Below are 13,717 nucleotides of genomic sequence, written 5' to 3'. Positions count from 1 at the left end.
TTGATCTTCTTTGATGTTGACTCACCGGAGCCGTATAACCCTAGACACCTGCGACACACACACACACATACATAAACAAACACATGCACAAACACATGCACAAACCCTAGTCACACAGACCAGCGCTAAAAGATAGGGATCTCAGACACACACACACACACCTGTAGTCTCACACACACACACACACACCCACCCACTCCCCTGAACAGAACAGGAGGATCTCAGACACACACACTCCCCTGAACAGTGCACACACCCCTAGTCACACACACCCACCCCCTGAACAGAACAGCGCACACACACACACACACACACCCCCCCCCCCCCCCTAGTCACACACACCCACTCCCCTGAACAGCGCACACACACACACACACACACACACACACACACACACACACACACAGAACCGCGCATGCGCACACAAATATGCTTACTTTGAGTAACTTCAAACAGTTAACAAAACTATGATGAACCAATGAGGAGGCAATCTCAACAGACCAATCCGGGGTGCGTGTTTAGCGCACGAGCATTTAAAGGGAGAGAGGGGGAACGTTTCCTTGAGGAGTCACCATGCAGTCTATGGTGGTATTGTCCATACAAACCATTTTTTCCTGAGAGAGGCCTCATACTGACTTAAAGCTGTAACTCTGAGGGTCCTCGGTGTCTCAGGCACACATTCTCTATATGACCTTGGCGCCTTTCTCCAATGAATTAACCCCCTGTCACTGATTACAGAGCATATACCCAGGTCTCCCATACACATGCACACACACACACACACACACACACACACACACACACACACACACACTCACACACACACACACACACACACATACATGCATACATGCATACACACACACACACACACACACACACACACACACACACACACACACACACGCATGCATACACACACAGACACACACACAGAGTAATATATCAAAATACATCTCCCCCACGTTAAAGAAATGTACAAAAAGGTGCTTCTAGCATCGTAGGAAGTTAGATGTTTCACTCGCGTGACCAGGACCCGTCCAAGCAAGCAAGCCGACATTTAATATGAACGCGTCTCGAGCAGGAGGTAAGACTTTGGAGTTATTTTGAATGTATTAAATTACTATAGTATTATTATGAAAGTAATAAAACGTAGCTAAACCTTAAATGTACTCATTTAAACATTTATACTATATTTCACAAATGATGTATAATAAGTTAACGTTATAATAAGTTAACACAATAATATGTATAATTATATGTATAATAAGGTAACACAATAAGTTAAAATTGCATATTGATTGAACGTTACATTTAAAACTGTCTTCCATGCATTGTAACAGTTCAAAGAGCATATTGAATGAACCTCGGTTTTCACAGAAAACTTTCGCTAGTTATCCTACACTGCCATCTAGCGACCATTTAATGTAATGATTTCATAAAAAGATTTCTGAGAACGGTTTTCACAGAAAACTTCTATCATTCTTCCATTAGTTATCCTACACTGCCATCTAGCGACCATTTAATGTAATGATTTTATAAAAAAAGATTTCAGGTTTTGAAATGTTTTTTCAGATAATTTCCTACCGAATTAATATATGTCTATTGTTCATAATATCTAGATAATGAAGATGAATTTGAATACCAAGAGATTTCATTATATACTGATCTGGACGTCGAACGTATAGCGATTGTACATCCTTTTCGTGCATCTCCGGGTATGTTTTATATTATTATTATTATTTTGAATCATTATTATTCTCATTTGACTAAATTATTCTCATTTGACTAAATTTTTTCAAAGATGATGACATCATTAATCAAGCGATGAACGACTGGGAGCCCGCTCCAGCGTTAGAAACTCAGTCAGTAATTACTGAACAGGGTCCGAACGCTTGGGAAACGCTGTCTGAAGCGAGTTCTTTGCGTTTCGACAGTGGGGAACATGCTTCACCGCTCAGAGGACCTCCTCCGTCACGTACGTTTTTTGAATGTTTTACCGAACATGATGATGTGAAAAAATGATTTCACAATTCGATAGTAAGATTGTTTACTCATCTGTACTTTAGCCGCCAGCGCAACTTCAAATCAGGAAGACGGAGCGGGTCATCTTCAGGAACATGAACCGAATCGATATGTCATGGAGGAGGAGGAGGAGGAGGACCTCATGACTGCTGATCTCATTCGAAGGGCAAGAGACGCTCTTGCAGCCGCTGAACATCTGAAAGTCGCGCGTATCCACGGTACGCAGAGCCAAGTGAATTCTGCCGCGTACGCAGTGTTAAGCTCAGCTAATTTGCTTATGAACGAAGCCGTTATTAGCGTCAGAGAGCCCCTTTCATGAACCAATGTGTCTAATAAAGCATTTACACGAGTTCACTCATGATATATAACAACGTGTCTAATAAAGCATTTACACGAGTTCACTCATGAAACATAACGTGTCTAATAAAGCATTTACACAAGTTCACTCATGATATATAACGAACGTGTCTAATAAAGCATTTATGATTTACACGACTTCATTCATTGTCTTACAGAAATAAATCACAACCTGCCTGAAGACGCGACGAACCCTCACGTTTTACAAGCCGTAAATTCTCTGAATGAAGGATTGGCAATACCTATCGATTACAATGCTCAGAGCCCCGATGCCAGATCCGAGATTACACAACCAGAACAACAATACGATTGTTTCCAAGAACTAGAACAATATCTTAGAGGTTTAAATCATACAGTAAATACTCACGTTTTACAAGCCGTAAATTCTCTGAATGAAGGATTGGCAATACCTATCGATTACAATGCTCAGAGCCCCGAAGCCAGAACCGAGATTACACAACCAGAACAACAATACGATTGTTTCCAAGAACTAGAGCAATATCTTAGAGATTTAAATCATACAGTAAATCCTCACGTTTTACAAGCCGTAAATTCTCTGAATGGAGGATTGGCAATACCTATCGATTACAATGCTCAGAGCCCCGAAGCCAGAACCGAGATTACACAACCAGAACAACAATACGATTGTTTCCAAGAACTAGAGCAATATCTTAGAGATTTAAATGCTACAGTAAATACTCACGTTTTACAAGCCGTAAATTCTCTGAATGAAGGATTGGCAATACCTATCGATTACAATGCTCAGAGCCCCGATGCCAGAACCGAGATTACACAACCAGAACAACAATACGATTGTTTCCAAGAACTAGAGCAATATCTTAGAGAATTAAATAGCCAAACCTCTGATAATCAAAATAACGTACCGATTGAAATTGATGAGGAGAGACCAAATTATTCTCACCCCATGATCAATATTGACGCCGAACAAGTAGGCTGTGGAGCGGCTACAGACCCGAGCATTAGAATTAAAAAGAGGGAAAAGTTCAATAACACAGAAATTAGAAGGAAAGTAAATTTCTCCTCATTAGAGGACATCAGCAGTTTCTCTGATTTTCACAACCACGTTTTAGGGATTATAGATGAGATGGTAGACGTTGCTCGCGAAGCCGTAGAACCGAACGACGTCATGATTTTTCAAATTCACGGACCTAATCTGAGCATTTCAGAACCTATTGAAGTGACCTCTGAGGGAGTAGCGTTAGATTCGTTTCTATCACCTCTCGAGAAAGCTATGCAGAGCAACCATGAAGTGTTGATGAGCGACGCCGTTGATTTGGTGATTCAATTAGTGCACGCTCCGAGGGGAGGGGGTGGGGACAGGAGAAAATTATCAGGCCTCCTCCATTCCGAAGTTGTAAGGAAAAAGCTCAAGCATTTATACGTTTTTCTAAACGAGGGTAATAATTTGTGTTTCGCGCTGTGCGTCGCTAAGCTGTTGAATCCTGGGAGGAGTCATTTTGAGATATGTAGGATAGCGGAACAGTTACAGAGAGATGCGGGATTAAGACCCCAAGACGAAGTCGGGTTTGCGGACGTACATCGATTTGAGAGTCATCTCAACTGTAAAATTGTAGTATTGCACCGTACCGTCTCCAAAAAAGGATATTCATTTTTTCAAACCTCTGAAATCCCCAATGATCGGACTTTGTTCATATTTTTACACGATAAACATTACTATGGTGTAAAAAACATAAAAGGACTTCTAGGCGCGGCTTACTTCTGCAATTACTGCTACGCTACTTACAATGACCGCAGGAGTCACAGTTGTAAATACGCGTGCGGCGTCTGTAACGATTCCGAATGTCACAAACACAAACAGAAGAGTCTCTTACAATGCCCGGACTGTCTAAGACTGTGCAGATCTCAGTACTGTTATGACAAACACAAGGAGTCGAAAAAGACGAATGAAAACATTACGTACACATTATGCGAAAGAGCGTACTATTGCGCACAATGTAACACGATGGTTAAAACATCATTCGCTGGGCAGAAGTCTCATAAATGCATCGGTCAAAGCTGTCGTCTCTGCGGGGAAAAGTTGGATGAACTGTTTAATCATCAGTGTTTTATCGAACCTCTAGAGAAAGAAAAGCAGAGCAACAAACTCATCTTCTACGATCTGGAATGTCATCAAGCGACGGGCGTGCACGTAGCAAATTTTTTATGTTGCATGGATTTTAAAGGAGAAACGTGGACGTGGTCCGGGGAAGACTGCGTCAAAAAATTCTTTGCGAAATTCCGCAAGCCCGCATACAGCAACTATATGTTCATAGCACACAACGCTAGAGGATACGATTCCTATCTCCTGCTTAACTACCTGGTGAAAGAAGGCGTAGCTCCTGACATTGTAGCACAAGGCAGCAAAATTCTGTGTTTTACCGACCCCGAGTTTAATCAGAGGTTTATCGACAGCCTCTGCTTCATGCCTATGAAACTCTCCGCAATGCCTAAAGCTATGGGGTTCGAGTCAGACGCTAAAGGATACTTTCCACACTATTGGAACATCCCGGAACATCAGGACTATGTAGGGCCTTACCCCACTCCCGAATTCTACGGTGCCGACAGCATGATGCCCAAAGATCGCGAGGAGTTCTTCCGATGGTACGAAGGGGTCAAAGGAGGAATCTTTCTATTCAAGAAAGAGATGGCCAAGTACTGTAAGAACGACGTAAAGATTTTGAGGCGAGCCTGTCTGATATTCAGGGAAGAGATCCTGGAAAGCACAACAGTCGACCCCTTCAGTTGCATCACCATAGCCAGCGTGTGCATGAAAATCTTTAGAACAAAGTTTCTTTCTCCACACACGTTGGCCATTCCACCGTTGGATCATTACGTCAGGGGACAGAAATCTTTTTCGTCTTCTTCTATCCAATGGTTGGAGTATGTGGCGCAAAAGCGGAAGATAAACATTCAGCACGCTCTGAACGGTGGGGAAGTGAAATTTGGTAAATACGCCGTGGACGGATACAGCGAGCACAAAGGCGTGCGGAGAGCGTACGAGTTTTTAGGGTGTTTTTATCACGGCTGTGATAAATGCTTCGCCTCGCACGAGCATCACCCTCTGACCCAAGGTACAACGTATGGGAGTCTACTCGAGAGAACGAAGACGAGAATTCAACACTTGAAGCACACTTACGATCTGCGAATGACCTTGATATGGGAACACGAGTGGAGCGAGATGAAAAAGACCGATGAGGATGTGAAAAGTTTTCTGAAATCATTTGACTTTCCAGAAAGGTTAAATCCCCGCGATGCTTTGTTTGGGGGGAGGACCAACGCGTTAAATCTGCACTACGTGGCTCAACCCGAGGAGAGGATCGATTACTACGACTTCACATCTCTCTACCCATTCGTCAACAAAACAAAGACCTACCCCCTCGGACACCCCGTGGTTGTATTCAAGGACTTCCTACCGATAGAACAATATTTCGGTATAGTCAGAGTCAAAGTTCTGCCCCCCAGAGGCTTGTGGGCGCCTGTTCTGCCCTACAGAGTAAACGGCAAACTCACCTTCCCTCTCTGTAGAACCTGCGTGCTACATCGGCTGTCGGAGTGCGAGCATAGCGACAACGAAAGAGCCCTGACGGGTACTTGGTGCACTCAAGAAGTGATCAAAGCCGTCGAAAAAGGCTACGTGGTGCAGAAAATCTTTGAAGTCTGGCATTTCCCCTTACGCTCCGACACCCTGTTTGCGGATTACATTAAAATGTTTTTGAAAACTAAACAGGAGAGCAGCGGGTACCCCTCCTGGGTAAAATGTGCGGCGGACGAGGAGGAATACCTGAGAGGGTACGAGGAACATGAAGGAATTCGTCTGGACGCTGGGAAAATAACGCATAACCCCGCCAAGAGATCTGTGGCTAAACTAGCTCTAAATTCTCTCTGGGGAAAAATGTGTCAGCGGCCCGACAGACTGAACACGACTCTGATCACGCAGCCTGAAATGTTTTTAAAGTTTATGTTTTCAACGAGCATCAAAGTCAGGGACTTGTCGTTCTTGAACGACGATGTAGCGCTTGTGCAGTGGCGACAGGCCGACGTCAGATGCATGGACCCCGGCGTCTCAAACGTTTTCATAGGCGTTTTCACGACCACCTACGCCAGACTGGAGCTTTACGAGCTCATGGACAAATTGCAAAGAAGGGTTCTTTACACAGACACAGATTCGGTGGTGTTTGTCTCCCGTGACGGAGATTGGATGCCGCCGTTGAGCGATTATTTGGGGGGACTCACCAGCGAGCTCTCTGAAGGCGACAGCATTGTAGAGTTTGTCAGCGGAGGGCCAAAAACGTACGGTTTCCGTACATTAAAGGGTGAGAACGTTATGAAGGTTAAGGGGCTCACGTTAAATTACACCAACGATAGTCAACCTGAAATCTTTGACGGAACTGGTCAACGAACACGTTAAAAACCCCTCCCGTTCTAGGGAGATAATGACGTCCCGCAACATGATTGTCAGGGATAAAATAGGCTTCCTCCTAAAAAACAAAACACAACAGAAAAGGTTCAGGATCGTGTACGATAAGCGCATTTTGCTGCCCGATTTCAGGACTCTGCCCTACGGGTATTAAGCTTTAACATTTTTGGGTCTCCGGTCATGGAGCATTTTGATGCTAGGTTTCAGCTACCATTTTCTTGTATAGTTTGCGGACCCAGTAACTGTGGAAAATCTTTTTTTATTAAAAAGTTGTTGGAAAAATGTAATGAAACGATGTCTAAAGTCCCGGATAATATCGTTTGGTGTTATACATGTTGGCAACCTCTGTACGATGATTTGATGAACAAAATAAATGTTCGTTTTGTTCAAGGAATACCCGAATCTCTGTGTGACGACCAACTGTTTCCTATAGATAGGACTAACCTTCTCATTTTGGACGATCTCATGAACGATGCCAGCAAAAACGACGAGATTGAAAAAGCGTTTACAAAATACACGCATCACAGAAACTTGAGCGTTTTGTATTTGGTGCAAAATCTTTTCTTTCAAGGTAAGACTAGTAGAACCATCAACCTGAATGCAAACTACATGGTTTTATTTAAAAATCCCAGAGACAAGTCGCAGATCAGCGTACTGGCGCGTCAAATGTACCCCGGAAACTCAAAATACTTTATAGAGTGCTTTCAAGACGCCGCCTCTAAACCTTACGGCTATTTATTAGTAGACTTGAAAGCTCAAACGCCAGAGGAGCTCCGTCTTAGGTCAAGCGCGTTTTCCTGGGAGAACCCCGCCGTGTACGTCCCCAAGAAGAAAAAATTCAAATAACGCCGGGAAAGAAAATGTCGGCTCGACTAAGGACGAACCTACCCGCGTTGAAAACCTTATATAAGTCACAACCCCGACGTAGGAAGGTTATATTACACGAAGCTTCGCCGGAACTCATACTTTCTATATGCGAATTGGCTTTTAATCTGCTCCGCGGGAACATTCCTCTGACCGCTAAACAGTACCGTGTTTTGAAAAGACAGAAAAAGTGGATAAAACTTTTTGCGAATAAAAGAGCTTCTGTAGCTACAAAGAGAAAAGCTATTAACCAGCACGGAGGTTTCCTTCTCCCTCTGCTCAGCGTAGCCGTTCCCTTTATAAGCAGCCTGCTATCGGGCAAAGGATAAAAAAATGGAGACTGCTGAGAAGATGTATTTGGTTCCTCAACATCAATTAGATATGCTTAAAAATGCGTCGACGGGTAAAGAAAATATAAGACGGACCGTTGAAAATGATTTAGACGCGGTTATGCGTCACATTTTATCTAGGACGGACATGAATCCCTACGACAAGGCTAAACTTTACTCCGCGGCTTTGCAAAGATTTTTAAACGTCGTTAAAAGAGGCGAAGAAGAAACGTCGCGATTAACCCTATCCCTCCCCAAGGAACCGATCAGCCAGATACAGGATCAACCGGTAGATCTAAGCGTGACCAAGGACAAGATGGTAAAAGAGGTTATCGAAAACGTACCGGCGAGAGCCAGAAAAAACGCCTCCTACATTCTGGACAAAATAGCTAAATCGGGTCAAACGGCATCGTGGAATGATGAGGGAGAGCTTGTTTTCCAAGGAAAAACGATTAAAGGCTCGCACATGCTGGACTTGATTAAAAACCTCACGGCTACCCACAAGATACCCGACAACAGACGCCCCCTAGGCTGGAATGAAATACTACACGCGGTAGCTACATTAAATGTACCGTATTCCACCATTCCTAATGACGCCGTACGTCAAAAAGTGTCGACCATTAAAAACTCGACGAGTTTCGCCCCTGCTAGTTCTGATTCAACTAGTTCTGATTCAACTAGCTTGAGTTCTGATTATGCTTTTAACTCTTCGGCGTGGGTGAATTTTGATTAAGGACATAAAGACAACAATAGGCGGTTGTATCGTTTATTTGTTCATTGTAATTACAATTTATTAATAAAAAATACTAAAAGACAAAATGGCGTCCGTCTAATCTTTTACAGAGCATTTAAACTTTTCGCCGGAACACGCTCGCTGATTACAAGTAACGGAACATCTCTTATTCAGTCTAGTGTACATTTTTTTGACAAAAGCTACAACCATTTTATCGTTGATTTTTACATCGTCCTTATAATTCGATATAACTTGATTAAACGATCTTCCTTTAGCCCTTTGACATAAAAAGAAAACGCAGTGAGGGCCGCAGCAAACGGAATCAAAGCTCTGAACTTGTGTAGAGTTATGTCTTATTTCTTTGCAGTTCTTTTTCATAAATGAATAAATAGATTTAGGAAAGAGTTCGTAGTCTGGAGGGTTACCGTAAGAATCAAAAAATTCTCCGGACCTTTCGTCGTTCAGACACAGGGCCAACCAGTGCTCCCCGGGCATATGACTGGGGTGCGTGTTTACGACAAACATGGCGGGAAAGCGTTCCAGCTTAATGCTAGGTAGCCGGTCGCAGGGAACCACTCCCGAAAAGACTTTCTCCAAAGCGCGGCAGCTTCTCATCACCTCGGTAAGTTCTCCGGTGTCCATGCGTTTTTATTGGTAGTCGATGAGCACGTTACGGTGGTTATTTATTTGCAGTATGGTATCGAACGTTGCGTAAATAACGAGATTTATGGTCCTCGGCAGAGGATTTTTAAACCGGAGTTCCATTCTCATATTTCCGGACTTTATCAGCGACAGATGCTGCCCTCCTTCATCGTCGGGGGATAGATTGAAAGCCAGCAATGTGTAGCCTCCTATGTACTCTTCACGACCGATGGAAAGAGCTTGATCTTTAAGGTGTTTTCCCGAAGCCAGAATTAGCGAGTGATATTCGCGAACGGCGTTACCGGCTTGAAAATTCGGTTGAAAAGGCTTAGCGGGATGTTGGGTTCCGTCCACGTAGAGTGCGATAAACTCCGTGTCGTAGTGTTTGAAATTAAAGGGGTTTTTATTGTAGGCTCCTACGTACGCGTCGTTATCCACCATTCCTATAACGACGGTTTTTGGAAGAGGGCCCAGGAACAGATTTTCTTGGGTGCATACGCGGCTCCCCGCGGGTAAACTGAAGGTCTTCATGCACACCCTTTCCATGGGGTACTTGGCTGTGGCGTTCAGAAGCGCGTGAGCGTGGCCCAACTTCACAGCGGGAGACACGGTGACTTTTTTCACAAAAAGAGAAGCCGTGAGTATTTTTATAACGTAGTCCGTCTGTCCTTCTTTCATCAGACAAAACTCGTCTTTACTCCTTACAAATTTAATTTTCAGGTCCACTCCGTTCAGTAAAAATTTATCCTGAAAAAATATATCGGAGTGAATGTATCCGATCAGGTCAAAGGGACTACTTTCGCCGCTAAACGCGGCTCTGCTTCTGAGACCCATGTTCCGGCCCGCCGGGTCCGTAGCATCCATATGCTCCGCAGTGTCCTTGTAAAACATACCGCTTGAAAACTGAGTCTCCAGCGTGTCCTTGCCGTAATTCATGAGGCATTCCATGACTGCTCTGTAAGGGTACGTATTACTCGACTGTCTGATGAGGCGGTCTCCTAGCATAACGTCCACTTGTGAAAAAAGGGAGGCTATCGGGTAGTTCACGACTCCGACCTTTGCGTCGGCGGCTATGTCGGTTCCGTCAGGGTTTGTGATTTTACATCTTAGGTATAAAAAAGTGTTGTTGAGATCCAGGTAATCGTCGCTATTACCCGCTACGTAAAAATCTATCGGCGCCCCTCCATCTGCAACGGATGAAAGCGGTGGTATTTCCACGTACGCGTACTTTTCGATACTCGTTTGAGTATAAGGCAGAGTGAAGATATCCAGTTCCGTTTTGGCGCATTCGGCCGACATACTATGCAGAAAGGCCATAGCTGTTCTAGAAGATGTTCAGTTTTCTTTTGTTGTCGGAGGAAGGACGTTTACCGCTTCTTCGTTTGGTTTTATTCTTCACTTTGACCTTACTCGCGACGACGTTGCGTTTTTTATACGATGACGCGAGGCGTCTTCCGGGAGGACACCTAGCGTTCCTGCGGGCAATGGCGGCGAGTCCCGATCCTTCTTGCTTCTTGGCCACAAAGTTGCTAATCACGTCGCCTACTATCCCTTTCGCGGCGGTTTTTAAATGAGGCGTTGCAATAGAGAATCCTCTTTTGATAAGGGGAACCGCCATCCTAAAAAGCGATTTGAACATACCACCGAGTCCCGCCCCATACATGACCGGGGACCCTTGGAACCCCGGAAGACCATTTCCGGCTTGATGCTTATAGTAGTCCACATAGATCTGAGGATCTCCGTAACTCGTTCGATGCATTTTTTTTTTTCTTTCTTTCTTTTCTTCAAATGCAGAATGAATGTTTTACCGGTCTAAAGTGAAGTTTAGCTATAACTTTCCCGTATTGAAAAGGTACTTCGATATTTTGATCGGATTTGATTTCGACGGTTATATCGTTTATGAGAGCTTTGGTAACACGTACGTAGTGTGGCTTATCATACGTTACTGTGACGAAATCGTGTTTATTCCCCCCTATATGTACGCATCTCAACAGAGGCACAAAGCTGTCCCCCACTCTCTGATATTGTATAATATCGGTATACATGAACAATGAGTAAATCCCTCCGCGAAGATCCGTAGGGAAGGGTGCCTCCGGCTCTTCCTGCATGAGGTGTTTGGATGCCAGACCGAGAATAAGCGAAAGGTTACCTTTAGCCTCCAAACAATAGGGTTTGGTGGAGGCCGCAAGTCGGATTTTGTTTATCAACGGACGGTATTCTAACTTTAGTTCGGGGTCAAAAGATTTCATCTTCTTATTCATTTCCTTTACGATGAGGTTTATGTCATCGTAATACCCTTGCGAAATAAAAAACCTCTTGCTCTCGACGCCTTCCCTTCTAACTATAAAGGTAGGTTCCATGCCGTTCTTCTCATGCAGATTGAACCACGTGTTAGGATATTGCACCTCCGCGAGTGCTACCTCCCACTCACCAGACAACTCTATAGGTTTTAAGAAATGCGTCCTGTAGCTCGAAATTCTGTTATTGGGGTATACGCCTCTCGAAGCGTTGCTCGGGAGAGTAACGAAGAATCCGCTTTCCTCCATGATTACGGAGTTATAATTTTATGCAAAAGTACAACGCCTCCTTTTATCCTTTCACGATGTCGCGGATTTCCTCGGCAGGAATCCACGAGTTAAACTTGTCCGGCCATCCGACCCACTTGACCAGACAAATCTTCTTTCGGTTCCTAGTCTTTTCAGATATAATCTTTTCTATTTTAAAAGCCTTATCTTTACCGAGTATAATCTTTTGCAGCTCCTGCTCGTAAAAGGTTCCTTGTAAATTTTCACCGTCGTAATCTTGCAGTTTGTATACGGGAGGATCTCTCCCTATTCGTTCAGAAACGGTAAAATATTCATCCGTAAAGTTCTGTACGTAACCTTTCTCAAACTGATGTTTTAATCGCGAAATTCTAACGGTATCGCCGACTTTAAACTTGAAACTCAATTTTTTTCTTTGCTCTCTCGGCGCAAACAATCCATACAGGGTTTTAAAAACTTTGAAAGAGTTTCCCTCGTTCACTTCTGAGGGCTTCATTTTGATGCTGCTATGATAGCTGCGGTTGTAGGCGTGAACCAGGTCTTGCACCACGTCTACGTATTTTCTCGTATTGACGGCCGTGAAGTATCTCCACATTCTGGTTTTTAACGTCCTGTTGAACCGCTCACACACGCAGGCTTTCTGTCCGGTCCCGGTAGCAAAGTGAACGATGTTATTGTTCTTCATTAATGCCTGGAATCTGTTGTTAAAGAATTCTTTCCCTTCGTCGGTCTGAAGTTTTTTAGGAACCCTCCTCTCCTTGAGAATCGATTCGAAGGCCTTGGTAACCTCGACGCCGGTCTTGTTCTTTAGGACGCGCACCCACGCGTATTTGGATAGTATATCTATACAGGTTAGCATGAACTTTGCACCGTCGTTATGCTCCGATAAGCCGGACATATCTACCAGATCGGCTTGCCATTGCTCGTCAATGTGTTTCACGACTACTCTGTTTCTTTTAAATTTCCCTGAGACCGGTTTATGTAGAGTGTAAGCATCCTGCGCCGCTAACCAGGTTTTGATTTTTTCAGCATCTACTTTTTTACCAGTCTTCTCCTCAACGCTCCTTTGCAGACCCGCTACCCCACCGTAAGACCCGGGGTTTGAGGGGTTATAGTAAATCTTTTTCAGCAAACGTTCGGTCATGTTGATCCGAATACAATGATGCAACAAATACGTTGTTTCGTGGTTTTATTATCAAACTTGACACATGAGATTACATTGCTTAATAGTTTTTATAAAACAAAACTTGACATGAGATTACATTGCTTAATAGTTTTTATAAAAAGAAAATGGCAAATGAGGATACATTGCTTAATAGTTTTTATAAAAAGAAATTGGCAAATGAGGTTACAATGCTTTATGGTTTCATAAACAAACTTTTGGCAAAAGAGATTACATTTATATTATGTTCATTTAATAATGAAAGAGTATGTTCAAAGGCTTCTTTTACATCAACCTTTTCATCTTTACTTAGTTTCAAAACACACACGTCGGTTACAAAGGTGAAAATGCATAATAGGTGAGCGTCTTTACATACAAAGGGTTTTTCAAACATGCAAGAAAGAATGCGTGATATATACGTATGCGCCGGATAACTAGTATTATTGGCTTCGGTGATCAGAGAACTCCATAGACCGCTAGATTCCCGTACTACACACATCAGTTTTTTTAAAGCAGATAATCTCTCATCGGCGAGATCGTAAGCTGTGACGTCGACGGTGTTGCTGAACAAAGAGATCATGTCCCTTATTAATTGATTGTTCTCGGATGTAGAACCGTCACGCC

General features: G+C 43.5%; 2 protein-coding genes across 4 annotated transcripts in view; both read left to right on the top strand.

Moving 5' to 3' along the window:
• LOC143517369 (fibrocystin-L-like) overlaps positions 1 to 13,717 on the top strand; it is a 98,333-nt gene that overhangs the window by 54,116 nt on the left and 30,500 nt on the right. The window lies entirely within an intron of this gene.
• LOC143517370 (uncharacterized) lies at positions 1,810 to 8,752 on the top strand. Its single transcript, XM_077009790.1, has 3 exons — positions 1,810 to 1,978; positions 2,070 to 2,243; positions 2,541 to 8,752. The coding sequence occupies exons 1-3, from the start codon at positions 1,828 to 1,830 to the stop codon at positions 6,809 to 6,811; spliced, it is 4,596 nt and encodes a 1,531-aa protein (XP_076865905.1). The 5' UTR covers positions 1,810 to 1,827; the 3' UTR covers positions 6,812 to 8,752.

Source organism: Brachyhypopomus gauderio, chromosome 6 (assembly GCF_052324685.1).
Source record: "Brachyhypopomus gauderio isolate BG-103 chromosome 6, BGAUD_0.2, whole genome shotgun sequence".
NCBI classification, from domain to species: Eukaryota; Metazoa; Chordata; class Actinopteri; order Gymnotiformes; family Hypopomidae; genus Brachyhypopomus; species Brachyhypopomus gauderio.
Note: the sequence above shows the minus strand (reverse complement) of the source record. Positions and strands in the feature narration are given on the sequence as shown.